Genomic DNA, 18,656 nt, shown 5'->3' with positions numbered 1-18,656 from the left:
GCCTCTAAGAATTTAGGGCAGCGGAGCGCCTGGGTGGCTCAGTTGGTTAAGCATCTGCCTTCGGCTCAGGTCATGATCTCAGGGTCCTGGGATCGAGCCCTGAATTGGGCTCCCTGCTCAGCGGGGAGTCTGCTTCTCCCTCTCCCCCTCCTGCCCATTTGTGCTCTCTCTCTCTTGCTCTCAAATAAATAAATAGAATCTTTAATAAAAAAAAAAGAATTCAGAGCACTTCCTTTTACACTGCCTCACACAGCGTAGGTGCCCACGGATGTTTCTGGTTGAATCTCATGATGCTGTTCTTTACGTCATTTGAAGAGACTTACAGAGACCCAGCACTGCTCTGTGGGATCTGCTCTCCACAGTCGGTGTGGCAATAGATAGTAAGCACTGTAATAATGTGTACATCATTTGACACAGATTTTGCCAAATGAAATATCCCTGGATTAATAAAACTAATTTATCCATAGGATGCTCATTGCAGTACCTTTTTGAAATAGTGAAAAAGTGAAGGGGATGTAAAGATACAACAATAATTTATGTATTTGTACAGTGGAATATTATGCAACCATTTCAAGGTGATATTATAGAAGAGAAGTTTAATGACCGGAAATATGCATGTTTGTGGAAATTATTTATATATGTATATAAAATATGTAATATGTAATCATGTGTGTTATTTATATATATATAGTTAAATAACAATATTGTGTTTGTGTACATAATATATATAATTATTTGTGTATATTAAATATATAATGTATAATTGTATGTAATATTTATTATATATTAAATAATACTGCATTCATATTATGCTATATTATAATATATTATTTCTATATTGCTATAATTACAATTAATATGATTTATATATTAATATATAATAAATATATACTGATATTAATATATTAATATTACACATAACATAAATAATAGTGTATATTTATATACACAAACTCATATGTATACATGTGTGTGAAAAATCACTTATCTGATTATACAGGCACTTACATAAAATGATCTTGTTAAAATATGGGTATAGATAGTCATACATATGTGTTATAGTACATATAGTTTTAAGAATATATATATCAATATATTAGTGGTGATCATTGGGTAATTGTGGCATTGCAGGTGATTTCTATTTCCTTGAGCCATTCTACATCTTTCTAACCATATATAATACCTGTGTATTATCTTAATAATTAGAAAAAGTTAATTTTACTTGACAAAAAATGCAATGTCAAACACAAACCTATCTCTAACCATTTTACTGCCAAGAAAAGCATGAGTTGGGACATGAAAGAAAGGCAAGCTCTCATGATCTCATACTGACTAAATATGCATTTATTTGAGACTGGAGAATGGGAGTGGACACTTTGGGATTATCTGGTTGCGAAGAATAGATAACTTGAGAAAAAATTTATTTATTGGTAAGATGTAAAGCATCTGAGAAGATGCAGCTGAGGCCTCTTGAAAGAACTGCAAACAAGGAGATGCGAAGGGTTTCTGAAGGTCAAGTGGCTGTTCTCTCTCTCTCAGTGCATGGTTGCCTCTGTCCCTGTTGGCACATCTGCTTCTCTCCTCTCTCTCTCTCTCTCTCTTCTACCTACCTAGCAGGCGGAGTCTCTGGACCCCATGTGACTCTCCAGTCCAGGTGCTCAACACTGCCAGGCACTGAACAGAGTTTCTGTTGCTAGTACGAGATTCAGGAGGGGGAAGGTGATTGACCTAGTGTAGATCAGTTAGTGTTTGCTCCATAACAAACTACCTCCAAAGTGTAGGGACTTAAAACCCCAATTCTTTAGCTTCCAAGTCTGTGGGTCTGTGGGCAGTTCTTCTGGTCTGGGCCAGGCTAAGCTGACCTCGGCTGGGCCAGTCAGCTGGCGGGTCAGCCATAGAATGGTCCGTCTGAGATGGCTTCTCCTAGTATGACTCTCTTCAGTGTCGTGTCATCCCCCAGCAGGCTGGCTCAGGCTCGTTGACATGGTGGTCCCAAGTTTCTGAGAAGAAGTGTGGAAATATGCAAGGCCTCTAGAGCCCTGCTCTCAGAGCACAGATGTTGTATCCCCTATTGGCCAAAGCAAGTGACAAGGCCAGCCCAGTGTCAAGAGGGAGAGAAGCAGACCACTATCTTGATGCAAGCAGCTACAGAATTGTGTTGTAAAGAATGCAGTTACAGGGAGGGGAAGAATTCTGGCCATTTTTGCAACCCATCCTTTAATCTGCCAAGGACCCAGGCTGTCATGAGCTCCATCTTGTAGCTACAGAACATTTACATATTTCCACCTGGCATCAGGGATTGAGGCAGCCGGGGGAGAGAAAGACTGGAGACTTGTGCATAAGTTTTTCACTATTTCACCCTGGAAGTGACACCTGTCCTCTCCCCTCCCACCCCATGGTCAACATCAGTCACACGGGCTCCACCTTATAGCAAAATGGCAGAATCATTACTCACTGAAGTATTTAGTGGGCACTACTGTCTCCGCCATAGTGAGCCATCTACAGACATATTTGATTATTCACAAGACTAGTGTCAGAAAGGTGGAGGGGCAGGTAAGGATAGTGCTGGAGAGAAAATGTATGGTACCATGATTAATGAAGGTATCAGATGTTACATGAAGCCCTTAAGGAATCCCTAGGGGAGAAGGCTGGGCCCAAAGGAGTCAGAGTAAGCAGGAAGAAAATCCAAGTATCTCAGCCTCTGAGAGCCCAGAAGCATTCCATTCAGACCCATGCAAAATCTCCTTTAAGCTTTTGTTCTGCCCCAAGAGCCAAGTCAACCCAGGAGACAAAGGCAGTAGAGTCACAGGTAGGAATCAAGGTTCTACGATCAAGTGTTGAGAGGTGCTAAGTCAAGAAAATGAAGCTGAATATCAAGTTCAAAGAGAAAAGAAGGAAAGGGAACATCAAGCAGTAAAGTCAGCAGTTTGAGAGGCTGAAGCAAGATGGAATCAGGAATGAGGAAGGGAAATGGGAAACTTGTATCCATCTCTTTAGCTTGGCACTGAGTCCTTGAGCTCTGAGAAGGGGTCAGAGCTCACATTCTGTGCATCGTCTGGTGTCAGGAGCAAGACAGGGACCTAACAAAGACCCACTGGACTGCACACTTGAGACGTCAGACCAAAGCCTTCAGCCTCCCACGATGGTTTACTCCCGTTCACCCATTTTGGCCTCCTTGTCTCTCCTTTGGCCTTTGTGGCATCTCTTGCTTTCCCCAATTCCTCACACCAGAGATTTTAACTTTTGCAGTGTCTCAACATTCCAAATATTTGTGGTAAGAGGGGCAAGTCTTTTTTTTTTTTTTTTTTTTTTTTTTTTTTTTTTTTTTTAGTTTTTAATTCCAGTATAGTTACCATACAGTGTAGTATTAGTTTCAGGTATACAATATAGTGATTCAACACTTCCATACATCACCTGGTGCTCATCGTGACAAGCATACTCCTTAGTCCCCATCGCCTATTTCACCCATCCCCCATCCACCTCCCCGCCAGTAACCCAGTAACCATCAGTTTGTTCTCTAGAGTTAAGAGTCTGTTTCAGGATTTGTCTCTCTCTCTTTTTTTTTCTTCCTTTGCTCGTTTGTTTTATTTCTTAAATTCCACATATGAGTGAAGTCATATGGCATTTGTCTTTCTCTCACTTATTTTGCTTAGCCTTATACTCTCTAGCTCCATCCATGTTGTTGCAAATGGCAAGATTCCACTCTTTTTTATGGCTGAGTAATATTCCATTATATACACATACATACCACGTCTTCTTTATCCATTTATCTATCAGTGTATAATTGGGCTGCTTCCATAGTTTGGCTCTTGTAAATAATGCTGCTATAAACATAAGGTTGCACATGTGCCTTTGCATTAGTGTTTTTGCGTTCTTTGGGTAAATATCCAGTAGTGTGATTGCTGGATTGAAGATTGAAGGGTAGTTCTTTTTTTTAATTTTTGAAGAACCTCCATACTGTTTTGCAGAACGGCTGCACCAGTTTGCATTCCCACCAACAGTGCACAAAGGTTCCTTTTTCTCCACATTCTTTCCAACACCTGTTGTTAAGAAGGACAAGTTATTTTTTATAAAGTGCAATGCCAAAATATTAGTCACAGTTGCTGAGGTCTCCTCTGAATTCCTGCCTCAAATTCCTACATGATCATGTGATCATAAATGTGGTTGATGCCTCGCGGAAAGTACCACATAAGCCAGGTAGGGCAGGAATACCCTCTAGTTATTTCTACTCCCCATTTCATATATAGACTTAGCCTAATGTTAGCCCGCCAAGAGGAGGCAAAAGGCATTGGTCTACGCCCCCTGCTGGGTTTGGTGAGACACAGAAAGAGAGCCTTGCTTGACCTGGTGCGTATTGCCTTGCAGGTCGGCGGGACCATGTACAACACTGGAAGACACGTGTCCCTGCGCCTGGACAAGGAGCACTTGGTTAACATATCAGGAGGGCCCATGACATACAGCCACCGGCTGGAGGAGATCCGACTACACTTCGGGAGCGAGGACAGCCAAGGGTCGGAGCACCTCCTCAACGGACAAGCCTTCTCTGGGGAGGTACGTGGGGCTGTTGAAGTACTCAAGCTGAGTGCCAATTAATAAGACTTGGTGCCTATTTATACCCAAGGTGGGATAACAGATGGAAAGCTTTCTTTTAAATCTGTGAAATGAGAAGGTCAGTGCCTCCTTTCTCCATCTGTCTTTGGCAAGTTGACGTGGAAGTCTATAAACGTGCTTCCAGCGTTTTCTAGGGAAGGCCACAATGAAACTGGGTATTTCCTTCTGAGACATTGGCGCAGCTCTCCTGACTCATGTCCTCCAGTACCTCTGGAGCATTGCTTTAACCCCAAACCCTCGCCTTTCACGCACTCCTCACTTGCACCTACCTGGACCATCAGCCTCTCATATGAGAGTACAGGTTCCATAATTCTTCCTTCTGGCAGAATGGGTCTTATTTGCACAAACTATAACTTATTGTGAAATAAGTGTCAGGCAACTAAATAGTCTGCCTGACTTTCTACAGAGTGGAAATGTCGCTGTATGTCACCATTAATGGTGATTATCACTGTTGTGCGACCATCAACCCAGATAGGACTCAGGCCATAGCAGCGAGTCGACCAGCTTCAATTATAGGATGAGAGCTGCAGTTGGAACAGACATCATCTAGGTTCTGACGCTTGGCAAGCACGGTGTAGTTAATTTGTCCTCTTACACTCGAGGGAGGTTATCAACTAGGGGTCTGGGGTGCTTATGTGCTAAATAGCCAGTAACTACGCTTCTGTTTAAAAGTCCTCAGTAACTGATATCGAGAAAGCTTTAAATAACAGAAGTATGTATCTCGCAAGTGACTTGGTCCTTTTAATTTTTTTCAATCAACATCATGTTTAAACCTGGCATTGTTTTTAATATAGTAGGGCCCCACACTGAGAAAGAGAGCCCAACCTTAAGGAGTCCAGTGGCCAGATTTTAATGATTGTTCAGAGTGTATCAACTGAGAAGCTACTAGGCTCTCTGCTAGGTACCAGGGATACAAAGATTTAAAAAAGCAAAAAACAAAAACAAAAAAACACAAAGCTCCTACCACAGAGGAGTTTAAAGACTACTCTATTCAAATCATTTAAAATATAGTCATTCCGTTGTGGAGAGGTACAAAGACCCTGGCCAACTCACAGGAAGAAATGACAGATTTTCCCTGAAGGGTCAGGAGAAGCATCCCAGAGGTGGGGCCCTTTGAACTGGGCTAAGAGAGGCAATGCAGAATAATGTTTGAGAACATCAGCTCTGGAGTCAAAGAACGGGAATTTGTACCTACTGCTGTGATACACACTGCGTGATCTTGAGATGGTTTCTTGATCCTTCTAAAGCTGAGTTTAGAGACCTCGCAAGGTTATTTTGAAAATTAAGTGGGATTTCAGATGTAAGGAACACTTGGAGTACTCATGAGTTGATAAACAACAAAGAGAAAGCAGGAAATGAGGGGTGAAAAAGGCACCAACGTGTCAGGGCCCTGTGTGTACTGGGGAAGCTGCAGGTAGAGCTCATCTGTGTTCTATTAGTAATGGCTGCATAGAGGACAGGGAGGAGCAGGAATGAGCCTCCTTCCTGGATCCACAGGAAAAAAATACTGAGATTGATTAAGGATGTCTGCCAAAGGCACCTTAATGGAAAAACTCCCTAGGGTTGCAGATTCTGAGCTAGAGTAGAGCAGGGAAGATGATGCAAACAAGGTGAAAATCCATGGATTGAGAGTGACTGGGGACTGTCTGAATTAGGGAATATTCTAAGTTAGATAAACACTCCCTTTTTAAATACATATTATTTCAATATTTGTAGCGATTTTATTTGTTGGTTTAGTTGCTCATTTATTTGCTTTTATTTCTTTGCTTTTCTCCCTCACTGATCCTTATCACAATATTGCCTCTGACTAGAAATTCATTTATTAATGAATTTGTTAAATGAATGAGTGAAAAAATATGAATGGTTACTTGGCTAAAATCTTTAACTTTGTAGAATTCCTTAGAATCGCCTCTTTCTTCAATGTTTGATAAGGGTACGTTGTAATTTGTATAGGAACCACAATTTTGGAGTAAATGAGTGTCTCCAAAATCCTTAAGGGAAACATAACAAGTTGATCTCTCAACGTATTAATTTTCCTAGACATACCCAGACCACAGGTATCAGGCACTCCAAGGAATCTGCATTTTTAAAGCCCCCAAGAGAGTCTGGTGATTAGGTTTGTGAAGCACTGGCTCTGCTAGCACATTATTAAGTGCTCTCAATGAATAAAGCATCTAAACAGAGTTGCAAATGAGAATTAACTGGGGACCATTGTCAAAATATTTACATTTCAATCCTTCGCTAATGCATTGAATCAGGGTCTCCTGGGGGGAATCCAGATAGGCACCTTTGTATAAATTCCCCCCCCCCAAGAGATTTTGGTGAGTGACCACTGCACCAGTTTTAGCTCAGAATCTGCCTGAATTATCCCAGTTTTCTAAACAATGAGGACTTAATCAACAAAACCATATTGCGCAGAAATTAAAAAGGGCACCCGGGTGTTATCACAAATGGCAAAGCTGGGGTGCTGTCTAGACAGATGGGATTTGGGGAACAGCTTCCCAAACAGGCAAGCCTGAGCCTTGGCCTAGCATAAGTACTGTTACACCTTGTCTTGGGCAGACCCCATCAGCTGTGTCAAATTTCTTTCCACACCCTTCGGTATGAGTGGTCTCAGTATGAGTGGTCTCTGAACTGGTGTGGGTTTAGGTGCAAGAAATCAGAATGCTGGAAGCACCAAAGCAATGTCATGTGGCTAAGTATTGGCCTTGTCTTTGAGATATTTAAGAGTTTAGTGACCAAGAGAAGTTCGGTACCTTCCCTGTGGCATGATGAAAAAGACCTAGGGTCCATGGATGGAAGTCCTAGGAAGGTGGAATTCAGCAAAATAAATATGTGTTCTAACAATGACAGCTATTCATTGATGGCATGAGTTTGCCTCAGAAAATAGTGAATTCCCATCACTGGAATTATTAAGCATGGAATGGAATTTGAGGACTTCCTAAGAGATACTCATCTCATATCCCCATGAGCAAGGAATGCACCTTCCAGGGCTAACATCCCATGCAATCTATGATTTCCTTATAAAAAATGTCCTCCAACCGGACTCCACTGAGTGTTAGCTCTAAAGTAAACATAGCCCATTCTGTAGGTTAATGTCTTTATTTGTATGTTGTGCTCTTTTCAAAGCCACCTTTGGTCTCTGTTTTTGGCTATCCTCTGAGAGGACCTAAGTAGACACTTCTAGCAACAGAGCGTGTGTTTATTTTGTTGACAATGAATAATCACATCGCCATCTGTCCCATCTATCATCGCTGATCGTGATAAGTCAGTTAATGCCAGGCATTTTCCTTGGCACAGCGCAACAGTCGTTATCTCAAGAGCTGTAGATTAATTGCAGTCTTGTCTAGTGAGGTTATTGTAATTGATGGTAATCATTTGCTTTGTTTTATAAAGCTGCGTGGGTGTACGACACAGTCAGCAACTGCGTTTTTATAAAAATTATTCATGTCCTACACGGAGCACTCCTGGATGCCTTGTTGGGGGTTGGTGATAAATGAGCATATTCAGGGATTCAAATGTCTCCATTTTTTCAAAAGGGGAAAATTAACCGTTTTTAATAAGGAAGACCCTTCGCTTGCTAATCACGTCTAACCGGTTAGATTCATGTCCACTCGAAAGTAGGGTATCTACAAAAATGCATTAACCAGGCAAAAGATAATATTTGAAAAGACTCATGGGGAGGGATGAAGTTCCAGTAGCGAGGCTAGACAAAAAAAGAAGCATTCTTATTGAGTGGAAGTTGGAAATGTTCATTTTGAAAACCTTCCTTAAGTTCTTTTCGAAGGCGTAAGGGAGTATCTATCCTGGGACTCGCACCAGCCACTTCATGGGAAACCTCTACCAGGTCTTCTCGCTCATTCCATCCATCTTCCCATGTCTCCAAGTGCTTCTGCTGGGTGCCGAGCTCCACAGCCCCACAGAGCAGACAGTCTATTGAGGGACATGTATATTTAAAATACAGTGTCACGTGGCTTATACTGGAGGATGCTTCTGGAAGGGGGTTATGAAATAGCTCTCTCGGGACTGTTTTAGGGCGAGGACAGAAGGACACCGCTGTGGCCTGACACAGTGGCTGCTCCCGCGGGGGGCAAGGTAGGAACATGGGCCTTTCCCGGCTCAGCCCCTTGAGTCTCTGATTCTGCTCCCACCGTCTGAGCAAGGAACCGGGCCACAGTTGTTGCTGTGAATGTGGATGAGATTGTTTCGTTAAAAGGGGGAACCAAAGTCGTATGTTATTTTTTGTTTGTTCGTTTGTTTGCTTATCTATTTAGTTAGTGGCTCTGAACCAGAATAGAGAAAACAGTTATCTCCGTGCAAACAACTGAGAAATGCAGAAAATGCAGGCCCTGTCCGCTTAAAGGAGTCAGTTATTTGCATCCCTTAGAGACTGGCTGCACTGAAGCCACACAAATGTGGAGGAATAAGCGACACCAAATTGTCCCGAAGTGTGTCAGAGTATGAAAAACGCTGAGGAGCTCATCACGGAGAACCAGGGCCCCATTAGGCACAGAACGGCTCTGGGGGGAGGTACTCAGGCAATGTAATTAGCCCTTTGCCGGGAGGCTGGGACCTCCCTGTAGAGATGTTCATTGGCACAATGGAGCTTTGAAGGGGAATGAGAACTGGATGTTTAAGAACAACAGGTATGCAGCCGTACGTATGGAAGAGCTCCCTGAGTGCCGTGGTAGAGGTGTTCCATCTGTCCTGAATGCCAGCATTCTCTCTCTCTTCCTCATTCCCGCACAGCCCCCCCACCTCCCACCCCAGAGCTTTCCAAGCTTCCTTCCCTCCTCCCAGCCGGTGACTCCCAGAGAATCCTCCATATTCACCTATCAGCAGTCCGCAAGCCCGAGCCTGTGGACCAAATCCAGTGGAGTAGCTAAGAATGGTTTACATGTTTAAAGGATTGTTGTTGTTTAAAAAAAAAAAAAAAAAAAAGTGCAACAGAAACCATGTGTGGCCTGCAAAAACCAAAATATTTACAAAATATCTGGTCTTTTACACAAAAATATTGCTGACCCCAATCTATTAAATTGCCCATCGCTGTAGATTTTATAACTGTATACTCTCAGTTCTCTTGGAACTGGAGTTCTTTGTTGATAGAGATTTTATGTTGATCACCACTGTATTCCCACACTTTGTACATTGTCAGACACATGAGGGCAGAGTCCACAAATGGTTACTTAATGAAAGAATAAATGATCTTCGTAAACCCCTTACAGACAGGGACTTTTTTCACTATTCATCTTTGTATACCAAACACCTAGCACAGTACCCAACATACAGTAGGTGTTTAATCAATGCTTGTGGAATGAGTCCTTCAGTCACTGAATCCATAACTCAATCAACTATTGGCGACCTAGGAATTCAAAACTTACAGGTTTTTTTCCTGGAATTTTGGGTGTGTTGTATTCATTGACTATACCAGGAATATGCAGCCTCATTTCAATGGAAGATGGGCTGTTTCAGTGAAGGCCGTCCAAAGCATCAAGTTCTATTAGAAACTGGAAAAGAGGAAGAGTGATTTAGTTCACAGCCACCACTCAGGCATGTTCTGGGCTTTCTTTGAGAAAGGAGTGTACTTTGAGAGATGCAAAATGTACTGACAAGGTACTAACCTAGCCCTCTTCTCAGTGCGGTAAAGAACACTAAAGCAATGAACAATTCAGTATCACCTTGGAGGAACAAGGCACAGACTTGAGTCAGTTAGTCTGCAGCACAATCCAGAGCTTGCTGGTGGCTACAGAATCTCACTGCTAACGCCCGGCCACGGTTTACGTGCTTCCTGATTTGCTTTTCATTTATTCCTTCTGTCATTCATTCAGCTGACAAATATTGAGTGCCTACCATGGGCTCCAGTGAAGAAAACACATAAAAATCCTTCCTGTGTGGTGCTCACAGTCAAGTGAGAATGGACAAGTAATAAATAACAAACATAATAAATGAGTAAATGCGTAGGGTAATTTAGAATAGGATTAACACTATGGGAAAAGAAAGAGGAGGGATCAGAGCATGAGGAGGGGAGGTAATGAGTTACAAGGTAAGCAGGATGGTCCACGTAAGCTGCATTGAGAGGATGCCATCTGTGAGGTTGCCATAGAGATGTCTAGGAGAAGGACATTGCAGGCAGAGGTAACAGCCGGTACCATGGCTTTGACGTGGGAGAGAGCTGTGAGCATCCTAGGAAGAGGGGGAGCAGCACGAGCGTAGGGGTAAGTGAGAGGGCATGAGAAGTCAAGGAGGTGAGAGTAGGCGGGGACGCTGCCCATCAGGTCCTCTTTGCCTGGACTTGGTATGGACTTTGGCCATGACTCTCAATGAATTCCAAAGCACAACATAAATTCTCCAATTTAATCACCGAATGCTAGTTCAGTGAAGTTGCTTCTTAGCATTACATCCCTCTTACCTGGAGAAACTAAGGCCCAAGACCATGCAGACAGTAAATGATTGAGGTTGGGCTTAGCGCAGGTCTTCTGATTCATAACATCGCTTAACATAAGCCGAAGTTTACCTACCCATAAACCCCAGAGTAGTGACTGCTTGCCTGCTCTGGGCCCTAGCCCAGGGGGGAAATTCAAGGATCTGTAGACCATGAAGAAGACCCTGAGTTCCCAGAATGTTAGCTCCCTGCAGGCACAGAGTAGGTCACACTTTTTAATATGTCCCCATACATGTGATAGGCACCTGACAGATATTACTGGTGAGAAGATTGAATGAGCAAATGAAGATAACTTAAAAGGTTGCAACTTTCAGAATGCCTACGTGACACCCAGTATATCACGAATTCAATTCTCTTGTCATAATGGCAAAGCTAATAAAGTTAATGTCGATATCAACAAAATTTCTAGATATTTTATGTGAAGTTATTCACAAATATGGCGTAAGTGAATTCTTCAGGGTCCCTGGGAGGAGGAATGGAACAATGGATAGCCAATGTGCTAGAAACACTCACGTAGATTCCTCATTTCAGCCCTGGAATTACTCCCAGGATCAGACCAGGGAATTTGTCTTTGCCAATGCTAGAAGCCAAAGTTCTGGATCCCCGGAGCCAATCCCACTCAGAGTTAGCAAACTGGCCTTCGAGAAGCAAAACAAACAGAAGTCAGAAGCCCAGATGGTGATGGGGCATATTATGATGCCAGCAAGCGGATGATGACTGTGATCTAAGGATAGGGAGTCTTCCCTTCAGACATTTTTATAATTAACTTCTGGGAAGGGACAACCCAATCAAGTCAGCAGCTTCCTGGATTGCTAATTTTGGATGGACACGATGGGGCAGCCAACGAGAGAAGACATTGCATTTAAAGGTAATTGCTGAGGTCAACTCATTATCCCGTGGACTTCCATCCTAACCTGCCTCATACCTCTGACCTGGTCCTGCCAGGATGGCATTATGACAGCCACCACCCTCCTGTACTGGACTCTAGTCTCCTCCCTGATAGTCCTTCTAAAGCAAGGAAGGAGGTATTATATTACAAAGACATTGTTAAAGACAGGCATTAGCTGGGACTTGATCAGGGTTCAGTGTAGAACCTGTCACCATGGAGACCACCAGTGTTCGGCTTTACAAGTGTCGAATGTGATCTTCCTTTATTTAGTAACTGATGGCATTGCAGTTAAGCATGGGTACTGGATCCAACACTTCTACAAGCTAGCTGTACTTTTTTTCACCCATGTCCAAAGCCACGGGAATAAAATCAATTGGAAAAGAAAGGTGTGAAGTAAGAATGACCCATTCATTACCACTCTGACCACTGTCAACAGTTCACTAAAATTTGCAGAGGTTCCACCAAAGATCACATCTCCTACTTCAAGGTACAGACCTGCTATTGAAAAGATTAAGTCTGCTCAAAGCCTCTGTCTGAAGTGTTAAAATTGGAGGTCCCATGGAGGTCACCTCTTCCAACCCACTTACTGTACAGAAGAAAAATCAGATGCCAGAGAGGGTAAGAGCCCTGCCAAAAGTCACCGAGAGTCAGTGGCAGAGTTAGGAGCAAACCTAGGTTTCTGGCCCCCTACTTTGAGATTTAAAATTTTTCAGATAAAAAAAGGTAAATTATATACAATCCCAAGATTCAGCAGACCGTTGGAGATCATCCGGTTTAGTTGCCCCGTACAGCAGGTGTAGTCTGACAATCAGATTCCCTAGCTTAGTGAGCAGAACCCATCACAAGGATATTTATGCAGCCAGCCTCAAAAAGGTAAAGACATGGGCAGATTATTTTCCAAACGTGAGCACTCATCAGCATCCATGTGGAGATGGGTCTAGAAGTCACCAAATCACCCCAACAAAAATACCACCCATGTGAGAACCGGAATCGTGCCTGATGGCAAGAAATGTAGAAATGAAAGACTGGAAGACTAAAATAGAAAGTAAAATTCCTGAAAGATAACTTGGTTAGTCTTAATATGAAAAGGCAATCATGAGGACCTAAGAATATAAGCCAGGCTTTTCTACAGTTTGAATCTCCCCTTCCACCCACTCTCCCCAATAACCATCTAGAACAGCTCAGTAATATTAAATATAAGTAATCTAGATAATAATATTGCAAAATTAAATCATGAGGTGTCTAGCCGCTCCATGGATATGCTGCCATACAATTCAAAATAAAGCCGTTTAAAACCCTCAGATTCATTTGCTCTGACATATCGATAAACTTTTGCTGAAACAAAGCTAATCATCTCAATGGTGCCGACTTAATTGCTCGCCGGTTGACGGATAATAAACAGACCTGAGGATTAAAATATGAACTAATTACTGTACTCAATTCCATTTACTTGATTTCATGTTCCATTAATTTTTTGCATCATTTCTGGTAGAAGCCTTAGATTTATGGTTGCCCCAAATGAATTATGCCACTTAGTTGCCTGTGGCATGCTCGTGTTCAGAATTGGCTGGAAAGGGCAGAATTCGGGGCAGTAAATATTTAGCCGAAGCAGCCTAGGATATAGTAAGTGAAGATAATTATCCGTTCCCGAAGACCAGCCAGAGTCAGCCTCTGTAAATCTATCCCCATCTCGGCAGTAAAAGGGCAACACTAGGATTGCTCTCATGATTATTCATTGGATCAGCTTGTTAGAGGCAGTTTCCGAGAGCAGTAGTTGCCTTGGCCCAGAAGAGGGCTGCAGGAAAGCAGGGGCAAGCACCCCGTGAGGAAGGGACGGTGGCCTGGGAGTCAGATAATTGGGCCACCGGACAGAGGGTAACGTTTTTACTTAAAAGATCTGCCTTCAACACCCCGTTCTGTCACCTACTAGCTGTGTGATCTCGGCAAGGGCAAAACAGGGCAAATCACTTAGCCTTCTTTAACCTTTTTAAACTCTGATCTGGGTTTAATAACGCCGGTCCTATACACGTGATCGGTGGATTGTGTATGGAGAGAAAGCCCTCCTGTGATAGGGCTTCCTAAGCTGCAAAGTGTTGTGCCAGTCATCTAGTCCAAAATCTTTGCAGAGAAGACATATAAAGATAATCACAACGTACCAAGAGGGGGGCTCCCATCGGCTTTCATTTACTGAGCAGGTCCTATGACCCAGTTCGGCGCCTCTCACACCCAGTGCTCACAACGAACCTGTGAGCTGACACTCGGAAGCACCATCTGTACAAAAAGGAAAAGAAAGTCAGAGAGATTAAAGAACCTGTTTTCAGTCACATGGTTCATATGGGGAAGAGTGGGGATTTGAACCCTGGTCTCTGACTTCAGCTATGCAAAGTCAAGGCACCTAACTGGTTCTGCTTCTAAGTAGCTGCTTGACCACAGGTAAGTTCATTCTCTCTAATCACAAGTGGCCTGTGTGTCACCTAAGAGGATTTTTCAGCCCCTCCCTGTTCTGCACCAGCCTGAGGAATAACCCGCACTTTTTCTGGCTGCAAAGGGAGACGGGAGCCTATGTCTCCAAGTAGCACGAATTGCAATGGGAAGAATGACATAGCATCATTTCGTGTGCCTGCCGAGGACCGTGGATTCATTCACCTGCCCCTCTCAGATGGACAGTAACTAGGACGTTACATACAGATGCACAGTGATGTTTATTTCTCTCTCGTCTTTGAAATACAATAAGCAAGGTATTGCATATCTGTAAATTTGTGTATAAACACATCTGTTTCTCGCTGCAAAGCATAGGAAACCATATTCCTTCGTCTCAGAGGTGGCTTGGGCAAATACATTTTCTTGCAGTGGATCTGTTTGCTGAGCTAGAAATTTCTGGATTGAGTCTTAAAAATGGACCCTGCAGGAGCTGTTTAGCAAAATGAGCTTAGCCAGGAGGTTTTTAAATCACACTCCCAGCCAGGAAAAGGGGGAAGGCCCAGCCATCACCAGATACCTGCCTCAGGACTCAGTGGCCCTGTTCCAGGTTTTTCAAAGCAAATAGCTGTGTCTGCTTCAGGAAAGACCACTGTGGTGGATCCAAACGGCCACCCAGAACAACTGTTGTTTCCATAAGGTCCTCAGTGGGGATCACACATTTCCTGGTGCACCTGCCTGTCTAGGGCTGATGTGTTCCCCTGCCCCCACGTGACGAGCTGGGACCTACTCGCATGAGCAGTGGTTAATCGCAGAGGTTAAAATTGCCAGAGTTATTCATTCCCATGTTTGAATCTGGCTTTGTCACACACACCTGTGACCTTGGGCAAGTTACTCAACCTACTTTGTCCTTCAGTGTCCTTATTGATGAGACTAACAGTGATGCCCATCCTTAGGGCTCCCCTCCCCAGCTTTATTGAGATAGCATTTACCTACAATAAAAGTCGGCAATTTTAACTGTACAAGTCAGTATTTCTTCATAAATATATAGTCATGTAGGGGCGCCTGGGTGACACAGCGGTTAAGCGTCTGCCTTCGGCTCAGGGCGTGATCCCGGCGTTATGGGATCGAGCCCCACATCAGGCTCCTCCACTATGAGCCTGCTTCTTCCTCTCCCACTCCCCCTGCTTGTGTTCTCTCTCTTGCTGGCTTTCTCTATCTCTGTCGAATAAATAAATAAAATCTTTAAAAAAAAATATATATATATATATATAGTCATGTAACCACCGCAACAACTATGATCTCGAACACTTTCATCACCACCACAGGTACCCTCATGGCCCTCAGTGGTCAATGCCCTCACCCCTGGCAGCCACTCACCTGCTATCACTGTAGTTTTGCTTTTTTCAGATTTCAATGGACTCATACAGTATGTAGTCTTTTTTTAACTTTATTTTTTGAATTATCATAAGTTAAATTAACTGTTTCCCTTTGGCATACAGTTCTCTGAGCTTTAGCATGTAGAGATTTGCATAACCATTATCATAATCAGGATCCAGAACAGTTCTACCCTATAGGGCTGTTTTCAGGATTAAGAGGATCAGTGTATGTAAAGTGCTCAGAACGGGGCCTGGCACGCAGTGAGCACTCAGAAATGGTAGTGTTTTTTGGCAACAGTATGTTTCTTCGAGCTGCGTCTTTCAAGGTCAGCATTTCTACCCTCTGTCCCCATCTAAGAATCCAGAGTGACATCCGTGCAGGAAGTGAGATTCCTACATTTCACCTTTCCTGATTGCTGATTTCTGATCAGTGTCAATACTCCCTAAAGGAGGGCCACAGATGTACCACCCACTGGCCAGGGTGTTTGTCCTAGAACTGCGCCTCTTTCTAGTCATCACAGGGGCCCTGTGCAGGCCAGTCAGGCCCCTGCTGACACCAGCTTGGAAGTGTGGGGGAAATAATCTGCAGGACCATGTGCAAGGAAGTGCAGTCCCCATCCTGGCCTCTGAGAGCGCCCTTCCCCCTCCCCAGAGAAGGACTCCCTCGTTCTTGCAAAGGTCACCAGCAGGTAGAGCATTTTCTCATGCTCTGGGTCTGAGGCAAACTGGATAGGATGATCACATGCTCCTAGGGCAGTCTAGACTGAGGCCAGTCGGTCCTGGTGTCATTGAAAGAGCACTTCCTTTTCTCTCAAAAATGCCCCACTTCGTACAGTGAATCATACAGTCACCCTGTGTCTAGAAGACCTTGGGCAAGCTGCTCAACCTCACTGGATCTCCTTCCCCTCATCCAGAAAATGGGAGGATTGGAGTAGCTCAGTCAGAGCCCTTCCAGCATCAAGGGGCCCAGGGAAGTAAAATCTTCCTGGGTAACTTCATCATCACATATTAACATTGACTGAGGGGGTCATCGTGCTGTCTGGAGAGTCAGAAACAGAGGTCTGCAATAAAATCTTTATGCTACATTGGAGGGGTTCCCCCCAAAGATTAAGTATATACTCTGTAAGTGGCCACCATCCTATCCCCTTTAAGGTAAAAGCTTGGGAAATTAGACATTGGATGTGACACCAAAAATTAAATCTGAGCTTGTTCCTCTGACTTGGGTATGTCACTTTACTTGTTATAATGCCTGAAATATGGAACCTCCTACTTGCGTCCCTGTTACCACGGCCACGGTACTAGCAGTACCAGCACGCGCACACACGCGCATACACACACACACACACACGCACACATTCTACAAGGCTTCGGTCATTCAGCTACCTCCCAGGTAAAATGCTCCTGTGGTTAGTAGGGTATTTTACTAGAAACTACAGGTTTCCCTTCAACCATTTTGCTTTGTGTATTTTAATTACAATTTAAGTGATTTCTCCACACGGAGCACCCCTAGGAAGAAACCCCAGAAATTATCATCATCATCCACTTAGGCTTTGTTTCAATTCCAGTCTTTAGAGAGCCAGAACAGCCAGAAGATTCTGTCACCATCAGCCCTTCTGTAAATCCCTATCGGTGTCAGCATTTAGCCCTCTTTGCCATCAAACAAAAGGGAGAGGGTTTCTGCTCCAAAAGGCAATTGCAAGCTTTGCTTTTGAAAACCTCGGGGGCATCCAAACACGCAGTCCCACCGAGCTCTAGGGCTGCTTCTGGAGTACTCATTTAGCTAGATTTACATCATTTTAATTTTCTTAGGGGTGTCTTTACTAGCTGGAGGGTGATTTTTTTTCCCCTTAATTAAAGAATGGGTTGATTCCAAAGCACACAGAACAAAACAAGCCCCTTCATACCCTGTCTCGCCTGTCCTTTTCTCCTGCTGTTCTCGTTTTCGGATGCTCTTCAGCTTTCGCCCTACCTGCCTTCTCAAACTGGAAATGGGACGGAATGACAGGGAATGAGGCCTGTCTTTCAGTGGAACCAACCAACCCTTGGTTTCAATTCTTTTAATTTCCGGGAGCAGATGACGGTTAGGGGGAGGGTCAGGCAGTGTTCTCTCTATCTCTTAGATAGAAAAGCTGTATTAACAGCCAGTGCAGTTCAATAAAAATCCATGCAGTTGAGCTGAGAATGGTGCCAGCCTAGGGCTGCGCAGTGAACAAACCCAGCCACTGTCCTCACGGAGTTCAGGTCCCCAAGGGCATCTCAGGTGTGGTGCTTTGGGATGCAAGTCACAGGAACTCACTCAAGCTAAGTGAAGCGACCAAGGCAATCTATGGAAAACCTCTGGGATGTGTCGTAGGACTCAAGGTCACCTGGGCCAGGGAAGAGACTGGAAGCCAGAACTGAAACAAGGTCATGACCCCGGACACTACTCCAACCCCACTTCTGACCTCCACATAGCTGCTTTACTCATTCTCTCCATCAGTTCTCCTTTCCTTCTGATTCTCTGTGCCCATGCAGGGAATAAATGACCCCCCCCCTTTGGCTCCCACGTTTATGCCCTCTTGGATCAAGACCACTCTGGCCTGAACTGGCTGGCTGGCTCTTCATCCCAATTCCAAATTCTCCAAAGAAGAGGTCTGATTTTTTCCAACCTAGATCCGATGTCCTCTCTGACTCAACCAGCTATGCGTGTGGGGCGGGGTTGTGTAGATAAACGGGTCTGGGGGGACCTGCCTCGATGGGAGGGAGGGCAATTACATGGAGTAAGTGGTAGCTGTAAGCCATATGGATGCCCCCAAAAATGTCGACTGTGGTGGGGAACGTAGTTTTTTCCTGCTCAGCCCAACAAAATCCACATGATATATTGGATGTAAATCTAGGGGTTGGGAAAGGCTTTCGGACATGAGCAAGATCTTGAAAG

At 43.9% G+C, this 18,656-nt stretch overlaps 1 protein-coding gene across 3 annotated transcripts in view; it reads left to right on the top strand.

Annotated features, from left to right (window-relative positions):
• CA10 (carbonic anhydrase 10) overlaps positions 1-18,656 on the top strand; it is a 483,725-nt gene that overhangs the window by 377,931 nt on the left and 87,138 nt on the right. For all 3 annotated transcript variants that reach the window (XM_008687829.2, XM_040640851.1, XM_008687835.2), the window contains exon 5: positions 4,366-4,551. In XM_008687829.2, the coding sequence (XP_008686051.1) occupies positions 4,366-4,551 (186 nt within the window). The remainder of the gene's footprint in view (positions 1-4,365; positions 4,552-18,656) is intronic.

The sequence above is a fragment of the Ursus maritimus genome, unplaced genomic scaffold (genome assembly GCF_017311325.1).
Source record: "Ursus maritimus isolate PB19 unplaced genomic scaffold, ASM1731132v1 scaffold_24, whole genome shotgun sequence".
Taxonomy (NCBI): domain Eukaryota; kingdom Metazoa; phylum Chordata; class Mammalia; order Carnivora; family Ursidae; genus Ursus; species Ursus maritimus.
This window is presented reverse-complemented; position numbering and strand designations above follow the sequence as displayed.